Genomic DNA, 18,747 nt, shown 5'->3' on the forward strand with positions numbered 1-18,747 from the left:
AAGCCTTTGAGTTTGAGTTTATCCTTGCTTCGTCGCTTGCGAGCGCCATATTTCCCGATGCTTCTATCAGAGACGGAGACATACTAGTATGTACTGTAGATCTGTGAGTGATAAGGCAGTAACTGATAAGGAACCCGATAGCGGCCAGCGGGTATTGGGCCCGGTAAAAGTAACTCTTCATTGTCGGGCAGAAACTCCGGAGTTGGGATTGATGTTGACTTCGTTTAGCCCCAAGGGTTTCCGGTTTCTCTCTTTAGTGAGTCTTCTTTCAAAGAAAAAAGAAGTTAACAAAAGAGGGAGAAAGCGATAGGTAATAAATAGCAATGATAATAAAAGAAGGGGAAAGAAATACTGCTCGGCAACTACAGGACTTTGGTCTGACTATGGATATGGGGTTTGGTTCACTTAATCACCCATCCAGCTTTGTCACTTTCTGTGTTTCCTTTTGTTCTGTTTCTGTTGGCAGATTCCTTATTTTTCGGTCACATGAAGGCGAACCTTCCACATTATGACAGTAGGTACGTTTCAGATTTTCTGATTCTTTTCATATCTGCAAACAACAACATGGTGGCAGATCCGTTCGCTGATGATGTTGGCAGTTGGTTTAGCTTGACTGGACGAACGAGTTGGCAACGTCCATATCACTAGTGCGAGCCAGATGCAAGTGTTCTGACAGAGCTATTTTTATAAGGGAAATTAGTGGCCGACAGGACGGATCATGCAACTGCTTTTTTTTTTTTGAAAAAGGCTAACGGCGGTTAACTTGGCAAAGAATTTTGGAGCCTGAGCCTGGGTGGATTGAATTTGGAGCCGAATTGGCCTTTGACCAGCCAGCGCAGCGCCCCAAAACGCGCCACCCTTGACGAAAGCCCCCTCGTTTGATAGCCTTGCGGGTAGCAGTTCGATTTTGATCTAGGGAGATGGGTGATCTTGGTACTCCGTACAGAGCAGAGAGGGCTGTGGCTGAGATTTATGGAGGGATGGGATGCAGGGATTATTGCTACTCTCGCATTACCCGATGCAATAAGCTGGCCAACATGGGGTACATAGGTCCAAGTATCGGAGTATGCTATATGCAGCATCAGTGAGCGTGACGCAGTGGAAACAGCCAGCATCACAGGATATTATGTCTGCCGCCTTGACTGTTTCAGGCCTGGTAGGCGAGACGACGGCGAAGGTGGTTAGGTGAAGCAAGAATCTTTGAGTTAATTGTTAGGCGCTTTGAGGTTTGGGATGCAGAGAGGCGATTGTAAGATGTCTGGTGGTGTCTATGTGGATGGTTATTGCGCCGGCTCAGCAAAAGCTGAAATAATAATCAAATATGCAGGACGATCCCCGTCGTGTTCCGCCCCTCGGACGAGGAACATAGCGGATACCAATTATACCCGCCAAATATCCGTAGATGACTAGGTATCTCCTGTGTCACCTGCCGCTGACTAAGGCCTCCTTTAGGCTAACCCCAACTGAGCCTCCCCTTCCTGCGTCAATTTCGACTTCAAAACTCCAATTCTTCGCCTCTTCGTCTCTTCAACTCTGTTCCCTGGTCCTCTTCGACTGTCTTACTCGTCCCTTTTATATCTGTGTATTCTCCTCTTCCCGCTTGTTCTGCATTTCTAGGTTGTGCCTCGCATTCTCGTCCCGTGTACCCCCCTTTTTTTTGAGACGAATATCTACTTCCGTATTTCCCACCCTATTTAATCTCTCCACCAGCACTAACCAACTCAAAATATTCCTCTTTGAGCGGCCATTTTATCTATCGCATCGACAATTGAAAAACATCTATCAAGCCATATTCTGCTCAACGTCGTTTTGCCGCCATCATGAGTGTGAGTCTTAGCCTGCCGTCATGCGGCTGGCGTTCTCCTATGTTCTACCAACCTCTCCACTTCCTGCATATCGCACTGCGAACCCCTGGTTCTCCTTACAAAGTCTATCCCGCTAATGTCGAACCTCAATGGGGGTTGTGTTGCATTTGACAGTATAATAATAACTACGGCGGCCAAGGCTATGGCCAATATGATCCGTACAGCTCTCGACAAGACAATAGATACAATAACGATGTAGAAGCTGGTGCCGGTCGATACGGTACGCTGTCCTCTCTCCATCATGGGTTCCTATTATTGATACATCCCCTCCACTTTTTCGAACCATACGTGTTATGGAAACCAGAAGTATTAATCCGTTCTGCGGTCTAGAAATGTCTCAATATGACCCGCCAATCCAAGGAGGCTATGATGAACCAAACGACAAGCGTGCGATCCTAAACCAATGTAAAGATATTGAACAGGGTATCGATGAGGTAGAGAGGTACATCGAGCAGATCCAAGGCTTGTACCGACGTCTGCTCACAGATGCGGATCCCACCCGTGAGAATGCCATTCGTTCGCAGGCAGACGGATTAGCCAGCGATGCGAAACGCCTTTACCAGAATCTGGTCCAACGCTTGAAGGGCATAAAACAGACTCCTGGTTCCGGGGAGAGCATCAACAGCGCTCAGATCGGAAGGGTCGAGCGGAAGCTAAAGTCCGCCATTACAAATTTCCATGCCGTACAGTCTGATTTCCGCAAGGACTTGGAGGCGCAAATGGCAAGACAGTACCGAATTGTGCGTCCTGATGCTACTGATGAGGAGGTAAAAGAAGCTGTCCAGGACCCATCGCAACAACAAATATTCAGCCAGGCTGTAAGTACCTAGCACCAACCCTGTTGTAGAAAGTCAGGTATCAAGATGATCGCCCTTTCGAAGACCAGTCGGACCACATATACTAATCTTCATCTTTCTCCTTCTATCACAGCTTATGCAAAGCGACCGACGCGGCGATGCACAGAAAGTTTCACAGATGGTGCGTGCCAGACACGACGAGATCCTGAAGATCGAGCGCGACCTGCTGGAACTATCACAGATGTTCCAGGATCTCGATGCTATTGTCATCCAACAGGAAGCCGCTGTTGAACGAATCGATGATCAGACCGAACAGATCCATAATAATATAACAAAGGGTAATGAGGAAATCGGCGGTGCTATCAAGAAGGCAAGGGCTCGCAACAAGAAGAAGTGGATTTGTCTGGGCATAGTGGGTGAGTACGGTCTTTTTTAATGGACATATACTTTGAAATCCCATCTTGGCCAGCTCACTAATTCATATCTGATATAGTTCTCATTATTCTTGTGCTCGTACTTTTCTTTGCGATCTATTTCACGGTTGGACCTGGCGGCAGCAAGAGCAGCGGCAAATAAGCTCGTATTTTCTGTTCCCCTGTCAGCCGTTGTTGTCTTCTTCCAGTCCGTGGAAGTTCTGCGGATACTCTCTTACTCACCTTGCTCCCCACCTCTTGAACTTTAATTCCACGCTCTGACTCTGGTCGAGTGAGCCCTCCCTCACTTCCCGCGTTGGCTTCTTCCCTCAAGCCAACCGCGAAACCAAAGCCAGGTTTTCCTGACACTTTCAAACCTGCCAATCCCCCCCCCTCATATAATATCTTATTCTTTTCTCTTCCAAGTCAATACCCCCTCTGTCGTCCCCAACCCACATTCTCAAGGTCTTCCGGTATCCTTCCTCCCCATAGTCCCATGCCCGTATCTTTGTGGCTTTGGGATTGGAAGCCCTCAAACTCAGTTTCTGGCCAATGACCCACACTTTTCGTCCTTTTTTTTTCTTGAAAAAAAATCTTTCAAATTGTTCAGCTTTGGCGTATTTCCACACCCCACTTTGAGACCCCTTTTTACTGTTGTACTGTGACTTGTCTAATTTACTTATCTCTGTTTCGCGTTTTCTCCCCTTGATTTTTCGCTTAGCCTGTACACAGACACTATCCCGTTTCTTTATACCTGTTTGTCTAATTAATTTTTTAATCCTCATCTTTGGAGGCTTTCTTTTTTATTTATATTTTCGTTGCTCCATTTGTTTTTGTTTATTCCATCTTGAACAGAACGACTTGCCTTGCTGAAAAGACAAGAAGGGAAGTCTACGCATTATATGACACGGTTTCGATCGTGCTCACAAGACTAACTAAATACCTATATAGTAATATCCCGTTCTACTTTGTTCATGACATCATCGGAGCTTCAGTCTTGTGTGTTCTTTTCTATTTGATTTTACTCCCTTCTTTTTGTTGCTGTTTGTTCCCCTGATCTCTTGTTCGTATTCGCCTGCACCCATTGGATTAGACACCTCCTTTGTATTTACCATTTGCTACCTTCCGATTATATGTATAATTCCTGTCGGATCATATTATACCAATTGAGCTATCCATTTCTATAATTTTACTCTTCGAATACACCGCGCTTGACATAATTTCTGTTTCTTTTCGCAAAGCAGGCAAAAGAACCTTGTGGGAAGACATAAATGCACAGAGCTCCAAGCTCTAGAATGTAGTTTCTTCATTTAAAGTAATTCATATGATATACCTTTCTGTTCTACTATTACAATTAAGCCGGCAATGCTTTACCTCCAGATAAATATTGCAGCCCCGCCCCCGCCTTTAAACGTATGCTTACTTGACTCCAATAATCAGTTCAACCAATACGCAGCTCACTCCGTCTCAACCTCCTTCTCCTTAGTCTCCCTCACCTGGTCCCTCACCTCCTCCTCCGCCGTCCGCGTTTTCAACTGTAACGCATGAATCCCTCCCTCCCGTGCCAACTCCTCCTTCAGCGCAGCGTAGACCATGCGATGTCGTGCGGCTTGCGTCTTGGATGCGAACGAGGGTGAAGTTACTGTTATGCTGTTGGATGTGGGGTATATAGTATTAGAATCACGGATCTTGCGAGTGAGGGGCTTTAAAATGGTAGTTAGACATGGCTTTACTGGAAATGCGTCTCTGTTGATGTGTTCCCGCGCATAGGCTCGTGGTGGGCGTGGAGTTTAGAGTCATTGCGGATTATGAGAGTGGAAGGTTGTAAGGTTTGTTGGAGCTAGAATTCGGTGAGATTTGGTTATTGTTAGGTCCCTTGTCCTGGTTTGACAAATATATATTGAATACCTTCGCGCGGATGGCGTCTTCCACAGGCGTAGCCGACATTGATGCACTGGAGATCGAGCGGAGTTGCAGCAGCAGAAAATGAATCTGGCGCGGGAGAATGGAGCGGAGCATTGGCTTTACGTATGGGTATATGTGTGAATTGTTTCAACCGGATAAGAAAATAATGAAAACGGAGGGTCCAGGATTGTTGATTGCGGGAAGAAGTCGAGTATCAAACCTTCGGTGCAATTTAAATATTCATGATTATGTATTTAGCCTCTCGGCCTAGTCCTTGCTTGCGAGGAACTCTTTTCAACATCCCCATCACCAATTCGTCTCATTCTTCTCGTCGCAAGCTCAAAAAATCCTCACCATATCGAAGGAGAATGGCGTTAATGTCTCTGATTGGCCTACAAACATACATCATCTCCTAATAGTCCGATTCCTCCTTGCCCGCTATTGTGGCATGGCTGAACTTCTCCTCCGCATACTTACCTTTCGCAACCTCCAACATGCTCACCTCACGCAGCCTAATATCTCTCACTCACGCATCCTACCGCTGCTTTTTGAGTCCTGCACCCAGCTTCTATCTCTCTTACGGTTGCTGCTTCCAAGCCCGCCTCGTATCTACCCTCCCTGACCTACCCATCTTTCGCGCTCTACACCACCACGATCCGAAGTCGATCGCCGTCGTCCACAGTGCCTCCGGCCGGTCCTTCACCTATGGTAGCTTAATTGGCGATGTTTTACGCTCCCAAAAAAACCTGCTGCAATGTTCAGGTGCACTCCCCAAAAATGTAGATTTGCAAGGTTCGCCCGTGGCATTTTTGGCAGAGAATGGTTATGACTACGTGGGTACTGTTGCATACTCAATCCTTTGATGCATGTATATATATTGATACTGCTTGTTATTGATCGAAGGTTGGATTATGCTGATATTTTCGAAACCTCAGTGGCTCTTCTCTCCATCCTTGCCTGCGACGGTATCGCACTGCCTCTCTCACCAAGCTTCCCCTCTGGCGAGTTGAGATATATCTTGGACAATTCGCAGGCTGGTCTATTACTGGCGACGGAGAAATATAGTAAGAAAGCTCAGGAACTTGTCCAGATGGATCCGGAGAATACTATGCTCCTTAGAATACTTGACGAGATCGAAAGGGGTGCGGATCCAGTTACACAATTGCGCTTTCAAGGTATGTTGGATCCGCGAGGTGGAATGATGCTGTACACGTCGGGGACTACGAATAGGCCGGTAAGTATTTTTGGTGGGATACGAATACTGGAGTCTTTACACGTTAACGCACGCATAATAGAAAGGAGTCTTCCTCCCGCAATCTGCCCTATCAGCGCAAACCCAGTCCTTGGTTGAGGCATGGGAATACTCCCCCGACGATCGACTGCTCCATTTGATGCCCCTCCACCACATCCACGGCGTGGTCAATGCCATTCTTGCTCCATTATTAGCGGGTTCGTCTATCGAGTTCCTGTTCCCGTTCAACCCAACCGCAGTTTGGAAGAGACTAGGGTCCCCTTTCATTCCACCAAGCAAGGCCAGCAGTATTCCTACGAAACCAATTAAGGAGAAAATCACATTCCTAACCGCCGTCCCGACAATATACAACCGGCTCCTATCAACTCACAAATCCCTCCCAACGGAAATTCAACAAGCAACACAAACTGCCATCTCCCCCATAAACCTCCGGCTGAACATCTCCGGATCTGCTGCTCTACCAACCTCCACAAAGACTGCGTGGACAGAGCTGAGTCACGGAAACGTCCTCCTAGAACGCTATGGTATGACCGAAGTCGGCATGGCGCTCAGCTGTGGTTTGAATTTCGCGGACCGCGTCGACAACAGTGTGGGCTGGCCTCTCCCCTACGTCGAATGCAGACTCTTCGACACGGATGCGAATGAGGTCATCATGCCAGGTGAAGAGATTGACGCGACTGGGCGCGAGAGAGTAGGGGAGATCCAACTGCGAGGGCCGACAATCTTCAAGGAGTATTGGAGGAACGAGAAGGCTACTAGGGAAGAGTTCACGGAGGATGAAGATGGAGGGGGGCGCTGGTTTAAAACCGGCGATGTGGCTGTGCGCAGACATGTTGCTACCGCTGGTGTGAGACGTGAGGGGCAGGAGTGGTGCCGGGGTCCGTTGTATTTCATCCAAGGCCGTACGAGCGTGGATATCATCAAAACGGGTGGTGAGAAGGTTAGTGCGTTGGAGATTGAGCGGGAGTTATTGACCTTGTATGTGGCCCCGACCCCCGTTAAAACTATTAGCAAATTGTTTGTTACGTATTAACATTTCCAAAGACCCCAAGTCGCAGAAGCAGCCGTCCTCGCCGTTCCCTCGCGCAAATGGGGCCAAAAGGTTGGGGTCGTCCTCGTCCTCAGTCCTGATTTTGCAAATACCGGTCGCGGCGGGAAAACATGGGGTATTATGGATATGCGTCGCGCGCTTAAAGGAAAGCTAGCGGCGTATAAGATTCCGTCGGAGATGCGGACATTGAAGGATGGGCTGCCGCGGAATGCAATGGGGAAAGGTATGTAATGTTCTCAGGTCATTTAGAGCGAAGGATAGGAATGAGTGCGATTGGCTGACTGATTGGCCTATATGAAATAACAGTCAACAAAAAATCACTAGCGAAATTAGTATTTGCGGATTTGCTGGAGTCCTAAGCTATGGTTTTCCTCCCGTTTTGCCCGTTACGGGATGGGATAAAAGTGTATGCGATTCTCTTGTAACACGCCTTGCCTGCACTGGTTAACTAGGTTGTATAATATGATACACATCACTATTATGTTTCATGGATCCATTGTTGGATGGATGAGCTAGATGGATAGACAAACTAACTTAAACGCGGGGGGGACCCCTTTCACAACTGCCTTGTTCAGCTTTGGATATGTACGCTTTGTATTATAATACTTAATGTGGAAATGGTGCACTTGTTCCTTTCCATCTCTCCTCTCCGCCGCGATGAACATCTACAATGTTTACGCGTAGACTTATTGTTGAAGTTGATTCCCTTTTTCCCTGTCGGAGACGGAGCTGCACGAGCTGCTCGCTAACTACTACATACATCTCGACCTTTCAGCCATGCGCATCCGCAGATAAATTTCCGTGGTGGACGTTGATTTTTGACTTCCATGTTGACTATTATAGGTTAGTTAGTGTTTTATATAGTCTGGATTGAATGGCTGGCTCGGTTTGTAGCGAGTTGTCTGGTCGCCAAAGTAGCTACCTATATACCCAGCTAACTTCAAGCAACCGCTATTACAGAATAGAACGACGCAAATTGTGATTGACTTCACAATACAGATATCAATTAAGCCATTTTCCCATGCATATTAGTTAGCTATTATCTTCTAAGATATGTAATAAATATGTATCACGCTATTAATGGATGGGAAGGCCACGAAAAGCTTGAAACACTACACCAGATAAAAAAAGGATGGGCCGAGGAAAAAGGACAAGCTGGAATATATAAAACAGTAAATGACAACTGAAACGGCTGTTTTTATTGGCGCAATAAAAACCAAGGGAAACGGAGCGGGATATTAGAAGGGGGGGAAAAAGGCAATATTATCAATTTCGAATTAAGCATAGAGGAACGATGATGTCGGATTGGACTGGGGTTGGGATGGAGTAATCATTACCATGCACAGTCTAGAAGGCACAGTGAAGTATAGAATGAAAATATCTGTTGAAGACGACGTCGTGGAAGCGTGTTAAGGCCATCGTTTGCCAGAGATACGCATAGAAGATGGCGGATGGAACAGCGGAAGGCGGAGTCAACAGTATTTTGCATTTGCGCAGTATTAAAACCACGCCATGCTCTGTACAGTTTGCCCCTGTTTCTTTCACTTAGTGAGAGTGGCCCACGTATCCCTCCAATCCCATCCCATATCACAGAAAAACATTAGGCAATAATATCATGCTCTCATTTCCATAATGATTTGCCCCAGTCTCTCTTCCATTAAACATAAAAACCGCCTAACCGTCGCACGTCAGACAGTGAACTTCGCCTTCGCCCTCGTACTTCCGGCATGCGCACTATCCGTATGTCCTGAAAACTCCAAGATCTCCTCCTCCTTCAGCCGTAACACCTCCTTAAACTTCCTTCCGATGTTATGCAGAATCTCCTTGCCTTTTTCCGCCGGGCGACCCTCGGGGGTGCTCTTGCCAACTGTCCGCGTCCATAGGCCGATTCTATAAAATCCCTTACGCACGTTTACGACGACGCCCATAACCTCGTTGTCATTGTCATTTTCGAGGGTTTCGCCGATAGCGGCGAGCTGGGCGTGTAGCCAGAGGTCATCGATGGGGACGTTCTTCTTGTCGCGGAAGGAATACGACCATTTTCCGCCATGTTTGTTTTGCTGGTCTTCCCATTCGGGACGGACACCCTTTTTAAAGAGATGGTAGTCGGCTTTCAGACCTAGTTCGGACGTGGGGCTGATATTGTTCTGCAGAAATATTTGTTAGGGGCATGCGATGCAGTTCAACCACTCTTATTTTCTAGCAACTCACGTAGATGCCCCAGAATTCTTCGACAGAATTAAATGTCACGACCTCTTTCAGGAGCTCGTTCCAGTTGTCGCCCTGAACGAAGCATAATTAACACAGTGCACCCGATAGTTTCTGAGAAAAGAACAGTGTATAAAATTACCTTCCCGCTTGGCGGCTTCGTAAACCACAGCGTCCACTCATGCATCAGCGGGTGTTTGACGTTGAAGTTGTTAGGGTCATGAAACACTGTAACAGTATCGCCCAGCTTTGTCTGAGCGCTAGCGATGTCAGGGGCTGCGTTCTCGTCGTTTGCGGGTTTGGGAACCGCGATCCCGTTCTCTGCCGTTGTGGCCATGATGGTTATGTGAAGAGCAGAGGGCCAAGGCAAGGAGAGTGAGTCACCAATGGGCGCAGGAAGAGCTGGATGGAGGATGTCTATGGAATGAAGTGTCCCGAGAGGTGAAGAAGTAGAAGTGAAAATAAATTGATGAGGAGAGAAGAAAAAAGATAAATCAAGAGAAAAGGATGTGAGGAAGGCTCGACGACGGAGGAGAGGGCTTTGGAAACACTACAGAACGTAGCAATAATAGCAGGATGAAGGGGACTAGAGTATAGAAAAGAAAACGGCCTGCGCCAGGTACAGTCAATAGTTAAATAAAGAGGACTAGATTAAGGTGCGGGAAGATTGGTGGGTTTGAGAGCCGCCGCCGTTGTTGAGATGTGGTTGTTGGTCGCGCTATCGAGGATGAGTTTTTTTACATTGAAGAAAAAATGAAACATCGAGAGTTCGGCAAGCACACGATTTTGAGCAACACATTCGCCAACTTTTCACCAGCATTTACACAGAACGATCCAGATAGAACTGAGAAGGACGTGAATAGCTATTTAAATACGTGGGGAAAAAACATCATAAGTATTTTTTAGATTTTACTGCAACTGACAGACTACAGAGTTGATCAAATCATTATTTGGTATAAACCTAAAAATTGAATCTCAGGTTATCTGATGTTTTCACCTGTTCTAAGTAGATACATAATGCAAATGTTTTAAACTGGAATTACAAAAAGAGAATTAGATACATGGTAGTTAGATCAGGACAAAGAGAAAGTACTGACGCCGATGCAATAGCAGTAAAATGGACAATCCACATCTCCCACCTAGCCGGCCAGCCCAAAGATATCGAATGAGAACAAAACCTGTCTCAACCCAGAAAGTGATGCAAGCCAACTAAGATTGAATATATATAGCCTCTACCAGCAGGAATGCAAAGTGAAAAACAATCCTATTTCCGGCTGTTGATGACGCTCAGGATACAATTCCAACCTACTTGTTCTATTAGCCGAAGAGAATATTCCATGGATCCAGGGCGCAATATTAACAGCTTGGATAGGCGGGAATGTCACATACCCAAGCTAACAAGATTGACCACCAGCACACGATGCTGCAGCGGGACCAGGGTGAAGTTGACCGCCTGCACCCACGGCCAGATCATCAGGTTGGCTTTGTAACCGGACCAGTAGCTGGTTCTCAACTTCTCCAACGGATCGTTGCCTTCCATGATGGACATGGACGAGAGGAAGAGAAACATGTGTGTTGGAGCGAAGAGGAGCTGATCGCCACAGACGCGGGCTGTGAGGGTAAGCTTGGGACTGCGCAGGACAATGTTCCGCTCCATGAATTTGTACCAGGTTGTGGCGCCGGGGCCGAAGATCGCTGTAATTGATGAGCACGTGTAATTGATGAGCACGTGTAATTGACGGATTGGAGCATGGAGGAGAGAAATAGAAGAAAGAATGCAGGCTTACCACCGCTCGTACAGGGTCATTCTTCCCGTGCGGGCATAGTCGTGGTGCTCGAGGCCGACCTTGTCTACCAGCTGCTGGGCAAGGACATCTCCAGCACCAAAGAGGATCTGGAGAAATCAAGAGTCAACTCCAAACTCGAAGAGAAGAGAGAATTGGAGATATAGACCTATTTGGACCTACCGCGCTCCCAATGCTCTGGGTAATCAACGGCCGCCTTGCTAATTGAACGTGATACCTGATGCTATAAGCATGGGTTTCCATGGCCACAAGGGTAAACGTATCAACAGATAAGAACACTTACCAATGGAGCATGATAAATGGACAATTGGGTAGAGACAGACAGGCAAACAATGGCTTGAAATAAACAATCTATCAACAATCTATGCCACAGTTGTAATCATCCCCGATGCGTCCTCCACACGCCAGAATCCGCCCCAAAACTCGCTCCTGCTACTGCTATGGAGCTCGGAATTTCCGCATGCGGCAGGTGAGCTTGAAGATCTTGGCAAGTGACTAAGCTTGTATTGTCAATGTCCCGGTGAATTTATGTGGGATGGTTAATCTTCTCATTGTGCGATCGCTAGCTAACTATATATAGGGGTAATCACGTGCGGTGGAGGGCCGCCTGGGCAACTTAGTGCCCAACGTGCGTGATGTGTTCCTACAAATCTTCCATGCTAGCTATCTCAACTTGGATCATCCCAAAATCATGCTACATACAGAAATTTAATCATTCTCACTGTTATCAGTGAAAAGTCCTAGTAAATCAATGAAATGCTTAAATGCCACTGTGTTCAAAGGTTTGATTAATCCATCTGCTATCATATTCTCAGTGGGAACATGTTTAATAGAAATAACATCTTCATTCAATTGTATGTAAAAATAATGAAAGTGAGTGTTGATATGCTTGCTGTGTGCTGTGATTGCAGCAATGATAATTAAATTGATTGAATCTTTATTATCTGCTCTGATAAACAAAAGATTCTTTACTGTAATGAATTTTAATTCCATTATTATATTATGCAATTATATTACTTTATATATTGCTTCACTAAATGCCACATATTCTGCCTCATTTAAATTTAAAAAAACATAAAATTGTTTAAATGAACATTATAAAATTGATATATTTATTAATTTAAATATGAAATTTGAAATAAATTTATATTTATTATTCAACAGTTCTGCTCAATCTGAATCTGTATAATTTATTAATAAATATAATGTGTTGAGAAATTCATCAATCTTATTTTTGAGACTTTCATATAAAATGTCAAGATCACTTATTTTTTTTAAATATTATATGATATAGAGAAAAGTTTTTCATATTTTATCATAAGTGATTCCCTTTTGAACTACTGATGGTAATCTGATAATGAAATCTATGACAAGAGAACTGAACAGTTTAATAAGCACAGAAATTTTGACAAGTTATCTGTATGACTTATACCTTTTAACTTTAACATGCTGACAGATATCACACTCTCTGACATATGTTTCGATATCTTTTTGAAGCGTATTTCAATAATACTTGCAATGTAAAAGCTTTAAAGTTCTGGCAATATCAAAATGACCTGCTCAGAAATCATCATGATGAATTCACAACAACTTCTGAGTGATTGCTTTGTTAGAGGGAATATAGATAGCATGATTGTGATATAAAAATCCACAATCTTCATCTACTCATCAGACGATTGAAGGATCTCTGAATGTATTGAAGACTTCTTCAAGAATCTCAAACTTCACATTATTTTCAACTTTTTAACTTCAAGTTATAGTAAAGGTGTTCCTTTTCTGCAGTTCTTTTTTTTTAATGAAGTCTAAAAGCTGATTAGTAGGCGGTTTGTGACCTGTTTCATCCTCAGAAGCTCTCACCACTGCTAAATGTGGCACAAGAAATTCATGACCTTCAATGTCAGTTTTAAAGAAATCTCAGAAACAAGAATACTTTGCAGAACAATGTGAGCTTTCTCATATTGAAGACAATTCAATATTTATTAACCTGTTTTAATTAGAGTTATAAAGTTTCTGATGAATCTTTTTCTGTAGTACCAGCAGCATTGACAGCTTTAAGTCTACATTCTCAGAGAAAATGATATAATTCAAATATTTTAAAGGTGAATCAGTGGGGTTTAACTGTTTTGATTGATAGACCACATAGAAATCATAAGTAAATAGCTTTTCCATCCAATACATCTGATGATTGTTCAAGCTTTTTATATGAAGAAAGTATTTCAGATTATCATGGTCAATTATGATCTGAATTGAATACAGATTGCCTTGCAGATAGTGCTGTCAGTGGCAAAATAATGCCATTATAATCAAAAGTTTCAAATCATAAATGTCATAGTTTCTATAAGCTCCAGAAAGCTTCTGTGAAAAAAATGTGATGAGTCTCCACTCTTTTCTTCAAGTAAGCACTGAATTACAGATGTTTTGACTTCGTTCAGATGCTATTTTCATAGCTTTCTGATAAGTTTCTGATGATGATTCAAAGCATTGAGATAGAATGCCAGCAATACCATCCTTGCTTGCATCCGTTTCAACTTGGGTTTCCTTCCGCGGGTCATAATGGACCAGTATGTATGTATGTATGTATAGGTTTAACGTCCCGGAGAAAACATGGGCAGCGCCCGTGTTTCAGAAGCCTCCCGAAGGGCATGGAGACGTGCTACGCTGGAGAGATTTCTATGTACACAGAGAGAGAAAACAGAATCCAGGTGGCAACTCTTGAGAAGACTCAGCTCATTGCAAAGGATTTTTCTGAGCTGCGCATCCACTTCTGGCCCGACGTATGGCCATTCATGGTGGGGCTATAGTGTGGTTCCCTGAGGGGACCGCCGCTGCCGTGCCTGGAAGGCTTTATAGTGAGCAGAGAGGGATACCTCTCTCAGTTGATCAGAAAGCTGTCTGTGCTTCTAACATCAGAAGAAAGACAGACAAGATAAATAATGAAGGAGAGAGCACTGAAGAAGGTTGTGACAGGAAAAGAGCAGAGAATGACAGAGAGAGCAAAGAAAAGAAGGAGAAGAAGCATTTGAGCCGATAGAGACAAGGGCAAACGAGAGGAAAACAAAGCAGAGCACGCGTAGATACAATGCCGGCAGTCAAAACCATATCAGCTGAGTCAGACACGTAGACTGTACTGATTACACCACAGCTAATTGAGACAGATGAGCCTAGTTGTGCTATCTGTACTGTCTGCATAGACTGTGATGTCCCTGGCAGTTGCACTAGCTACCGTGGGTGTACTCAGCAGGCCGGCCTCGTGGAACTGCTGCGGGGGTTGTCAGATGGTTTGCAGCCAGCCGGCTGCGTTACCTTGTGCAGTACCGTGTGTAGAACTGCGTGCAGTCCAGCAGTTCTACAAAGTCTGTAGGGGTCAGAGACCCTAGATAGGCAACAGCTGTCGCCCGGTTGTGTGGCCGTGCTGCTGGCCTCTTGGGCCAGTGAAGAAAGTGCCTCTGTGAGTGTCGACAGAGCACCAAATGTTCTGGGCTCTTGTTGTGTCCACAGACACAGGTGAGCCTCGCATCTGCATGCTGGAAACGCCTGTGGTACCAGGAGAAGTCCCCATGAGAGGAGCGGAGTGCGAGCCAGCGGTGAAGGGCATGCCGTGGCATGGTGAGCTCCGGAGGGGCCTTCACTTGGTACTCCACAGTCGGCCTGCTGAAACTCCAGCCCCGGTACCAGTCAGAGAGCTTGCCACAGGCTCCACTCCACCACTTTCGCCTTGCCTCTTGGCTGAGCTGCTTGGCCACTGTGCGGACCCCACTGACTGTGGGTGTGGCCTCGAGACCATAGGCTGGGGCTGCAGTGGATGAGACTGCCCGCTTAGCCAAGCGGTCTGCTTCCTCATTGCCCTCTATCCCCATATGCCCAGGAGCCCACTTCAGGCCAACATTGTGCTGTCTGAGGAGCTCATGGCAGCGGTTGTAGGCCCAGTTTGAGGAGGCTGCTGCACTGCCCCGTATGCCCCAGATGACTGAGGTGTTGTCGAGGCAGAGCCAGATCTGAGGGTTGCTGCTGTCCTCTGTGACACAAGGTAGGAGCTTCACGGCGCACTCCAATGCCCGGCAGGCACCAACTGCCTCAGCGTCGAAGACATGTGACATAGGGCTCAGCGCAGCTGAGAAGCTGGCCAGCTGTTTATTTCCCTGATAGACTATGAAGCCATAGCCCACCTGCCTGCTGTTGTCAAGGTTCCGTTCTGATCCATCTGAGAAAACATATAGATCTGTTGAGGGTTGACTTCTCCACCATTTCTTGAATGCCTGAGTAGCACTCTTTTTGTCTACACCCTCTGTGGGGTCTGTCCCGCATCCCTCTGAGTAGTGTGGGATGGCAAGTGTGGGTCTATTGACTGCAGGTAGCAGCGCCCCCAACCGCTGGATCTTGGTCTTTGAGCGCTGCCGGGTTCCAGCCCCTCTTCCTCGTGTGATCATTGGAGGTGCTATCCGTGAAGCCAGTGGGTGCTTCTCATCCACCACCTGAAGCCTTGTCGCGAATCGAATTTTGGCCTCCTCCAGAGCTACCATTGCTGATGGGAGCCCAGCATCCCGGTATAGGGCAGCGATGGGCGTTGTACGGAAAACTGGGAGGACCCCTCTGGCTGCCATAGTAAGCACCTTCTCAACTGTCCCCACATGCCATCCTAGGCGGGAGCTAACCTCCCCACTCCTGCCCGTGTGCCTTGCTGGCTGCGTGCGGCCGCCGTACCAGGCCTCTGTGCCATAGAGCAGTGAGGGAACCACGCAGGTGGTGACCGCCTTCCGCAGAGCGTCTGCTGGGGGCCCGTCTCTGGTCTTTCCCAGACTCCGGATGTGCTGGGCCACGGCCCTTGCCTTCTTTGCCCGGGTGGAGACATGTGGTCTCCAGGTGAGCCTTCTGTCGAAGTGTACACCCAGCCAGCGAAGTGCTGGCTCCTGTCCAGCTTGGGCAGTAACAGGGTGAACAGTGAGATCCTCAGACACAACTACTGCTGGTGCCTCATTGTGTCGCTTTCTTGTAAGATGGATCATCTCAAGTTTCTCTGGTGCGAAGGCCACCTTGTTTATCTCCCCCCACCTCAGAATACTCTGTATATCCTGTCTGAGAAGGGTGGCATTGTTGTCAAGTGAGTGAGTCGCCCGCCAGATGTTCAGATCATCCGCATAGCCAAAGCGCAACTCCGAGTTTTGCCACAGCAGCTCTGCCAGGTACAGAAGGAACAGTATTGGTGACAAAGGAGACCCCTGTGGCGTGCCACATTGCATCTGATGTGCTGCTGTGGTGGTCCCCTCCAGCCGGACCTGAGCTCTGCGTTCAGTGAGGAAACTGTCAATGAGCTGCAGCAGCTCGCGTGGCCACCCCTGCTGCGCCATCCGCTGAAGCAGCCGCCTGCGCAGCACAGCATCAAAGGCACCCTGCACATCCATTGTGACCATGGACACTTCTTTGTTTTGTGCGAAGGCTGCCTCCACCTCATGAGTGAAAGCAGCTACCAGGTCCATTGCAGATCGTCTGGGCAGCGCCCCCCCATGCTGTGGGCTGACTATGCCGTGAATGAGTGCCGTGTACGCCAGTCGCCTTGCAATGATGCGTTCCAGCCCTTTGGAGATTACTGAAAGCAGGGCAATGGGCCTCCAGGAGCGGACTGAGCTTCTATCTCTCTTACCCACCTTGGGTATCATTGCCACCTCTGCCAGTTTCCAGGCTCGTGGGAAGTGGCAGAGCCGGAGGCAGCAGTTGTATAGCTGCTGTATAAAGAAGGACACATGCTGCCAGCATGCTTTGAGCATCCGCACTGTGATTCCATCCGTGCCTGGGGAGGTGCTCTGTACCCCAATGGTGTTGCGCTCCATCTCCTCCATCTCAATCCGGGGGTTCCAGGGCAGGTTCCCCATGCCGCTCCAGTGCTCATCATCCAGTGGGTCATACTCCAGATCATCAGCTGAGTTGTATCGCTTCAGAATTGCTTGTTGAAGTGCCTCAGCTTTGGCGGCTGTCTCTTCTATGACCTGATCCCCAATCACCAGAGGGGGTGCTCTGAGGTTGGGTTCCAGCTTATGCCATGCCACCACCCGGTACAGGTCTCTACCATCTCTGGCCTCATTGATCACCTGCCTCCAGTATGCACGCTTGGCCTTGCGCACTGCATCCTTGAACTGGTGCTTCGCGGCCTCTGTCTGGTGAGAGGTGAGCTCTCGGTGCGCTCTTCGGCAGTCTGCTGTCCACCAGGGGGCTGTGGTCCGCCCTTGTTGAGCTGGCTTACTGACTGCCTGAGCTGCAGCCAGAAGACTCTGAGTGAAGCGCTGGGCCAGATCATCAAGCTGTGCCACATTTCCAACCCCCTCTGGGCAAGGCATGTCCACCATGAGACCTCTGACAAGATCTGCAAAGGGCTCCAGCTGAGAGTCTGTGATCTTGATCCGAGCATCACTCAGCTGTGTTTGAGGTGTTGTTGGCAGCATAGTGATCATAGACTGGTGATCTGAGCCGCAGTGTAGATCTTGACGCACTGTAGTGGAAGCAAAGGCCACATTGGAGAAGGTGAGATCAATCACATGACCTGCTGCATGAATTGGAACCCCTATCTCTCCCACAAAGTCCATCCCATGTTCACTGGCCCATTGGACAAGCTCCCCGCCCCGGTGCAGATTCACTGCCCCTGGTTCAAAGGCATCATGCCGTACGTTGATATCCCCACCTATCAGACAGCGGGCTGGTGGGCTCAGATTGGTCAGATAGTCCATGACTGCGTCTGTCCCAGGCTGTCTGTACACATTGAGAATGTGGCAGCCATTTACACTGACCCATAGCAGATCCCTGCTTTGCACAGACCGGTGTTGCTGTGCCCTTGTCTTTGAGCCCTTGCGTACATATGTCATGACCCGGGGCCTCTCCTCCTCTCGCTGCTCCGGGTTAGTGTCATCCCAGCGGTCTATAGGCGCAAAGCACTCATACGGCTGGGTGGTTAGAAGTCTTGGTGCCAGGGTGTGTGTATGGGCTCCTGTATACAGACCACTTCACAGCCCTTGCTCGAAAGCAAGCTGCAGAGCTGCTGTGTGACAGGGGGCTGCCCTGGCCGTATTTGCCCAGAAGACCTGCAGGGGGCGATTTTCCTGCTGGTTGTTCCTGCGGCGCCAGCCGCGTCGCTGGTGTTGGTGTCCTAGCATGAGGAGTCACTTGGTGAGCTGCTGCCGAAGTCCACCTGCGGGATGAGGTTGAAGACCTCCAGACCTGCCATCTGCATGCTGGAGTCAGACTGTTCTTTAGCTGCTTGGCTGTGCTGCCGCACTGCTGTGCGAGCTGAGCGTCGCCTGGTGCGGGCCATCTGCCAGGTGGCACCCTCCTCACTGATGGAACTCTGAGTCGCCGCCCGCTTGCGGGGTGCTAGCCCAGCGGGCTGTGTTGACTGGGTTGACTGAGCGGTTGGTGTAGGCACCATGTGGGAGGATAACGTTGTTGTCATTACTAAAACTAACTAC

General features: G+C 47.6%; 6 protein-coding genes across 6 annotated transcripts; 3 read left to right on the plus strand and 3 right to left on the minus strand.

Annotated features, from left to right (window-relative positions):
• Window positions 1–1,126: 1,126 nt before the first annotated feature.
• Window positions 1,127–3,098, plus strand: HCAG_07936 (predicted protein; the record flags this gene model as incomplete). The annotated part of the gene is made up of 5 exons (XM_001536777.1): window positions 1,127–1,185; window positions 1,453–1,678; window positions 1,980–2,085; window positions 2,196–2,683; window positions 2,796–3,098. The coding sequence occupies 5 exons, from the start codon at window positions 1,127–1,129 to the stop codon at window positions 3,096–3,098; spliced, it is 1,182 nt and encodes a 393-aa protein (XP_001536827.1).
• Window positions 3,099–5,474: 2,376 nt separating this feature from the next.
• Window positions 5,475–8,265, plus strand: HCAG_07937 (conserved hypothetical protein; the record flags this gene model as incomplete). Its single annotated transcript, XM_001536778.1, has 7 exons — window positions 5,475–5,817; window positions 5,916–6,214; window positions 6,276–7,210; window positions 7,277–7,506; window positions 7,590–7,615; window positions 8,059–8,126; window positions 8,244–8,265. 7 exons carry the CDS (start codon window positions 5,475–5,477, stop codon window positions 8,263–8,265), a joined length of 1,923 nt encoding a protein of 640 aa, XP_001536828.1.
• A 706-nt stretch (window positions 8,266–8,971) lies between these two features.
• On the minus strand, window positions 8,972–9,828 carry HCAG_07938 (eukaryotic translation initiation factor 4E-1; the record flags this gene model as incomplete). The annotated part of the gene is made up of 3 exons (XM_001536779.1): window positions 8,972–9,430; window positions 9,495–9,566; window positions 9,634–9,828. The coding sequence occupies 3 exons, from the start codon at window positions 9,826–9,828 to the stop codon at window positions 8,972–8,974; spliced, it is 726 nt and encodes a 241-aa protein (XP_001536829.1).
• A 1,057-nt stretch (window positions 9,829–10,885) lies between these two features.
• Window positions 10,886–11,590, minus strand: HCAG_07939 (conserved hypothetical protein; the record flags this gene model as incomplete). Its single annotated transcript, XM_001536780.1, has 4 exons — window positions 10,886–11,186; window positions 11,279–11,385; window positions 11,459–11,513; window positions 11,580–11,590. 4 exons carry the CDS (start codon window positions 11,588–11,590, stop codon window positions 10,886–10,888), a joined length of 474 nt encoding a protein of 157 aa, XP_001536830.1.
• A 2,259-nt stretch (window positions 11,591–13,849) lies between these two features.
• HCAG_07940 (predicted protein) lies at window positions 13,850–14,319 on the plus strand (the record flags this gene model as incomplete). The annotated part of the gene is made up of 3 exons (XM_001536781.1): window positions 13,850–13,857; window positions 13,923–14,070; window positions 14,236–14,319. 3 exons carry the CDS (start codon window positions 13,850–13,852, stop codon window positions 14,317–14,319), a joined length of 240 nt encoding a protein of 79 aa, XP_001536831.1.
• Window positions 14,320–14,595: 276 nt separating this feature from the next.
• HCAG_07941 (conserved hypothetical protein) lies at window positions 14,596–18,731 on the minus strand (the record flags this gene model as incomplete). Its single annotated transcript, XM_001536782.1, has 3 exons — window positions 14,596–18,200; window positions 18,278–18,428; window positions 18,471–18,731. 3 exons carry the CDS (start codon window positions 18,729–18,731, stop codon window positions 14,596–14,598), a joined length of 4,017 nt encoding a protein of 1,338 aa, XP_001536832.1.
• Window positions 18,732–18,747: the final 16 nt, after the last annotated feature.

This window comes from Histoplasma capsulatum, genomic scaffold (genome assembly GCF_000149585.1).
Source record: "Histoplasma capsulatum NAm1 scaffold_10 genomic scaffold, whole genome shotgun sequence".
NCBI classification, from domain to species: Eukaryota; Fungi; Ascomycota; class Eurotiomycetes; order Onygenales; family Ajellomycetaceae; genus Histoplasma; species Histoplasma mississippiense.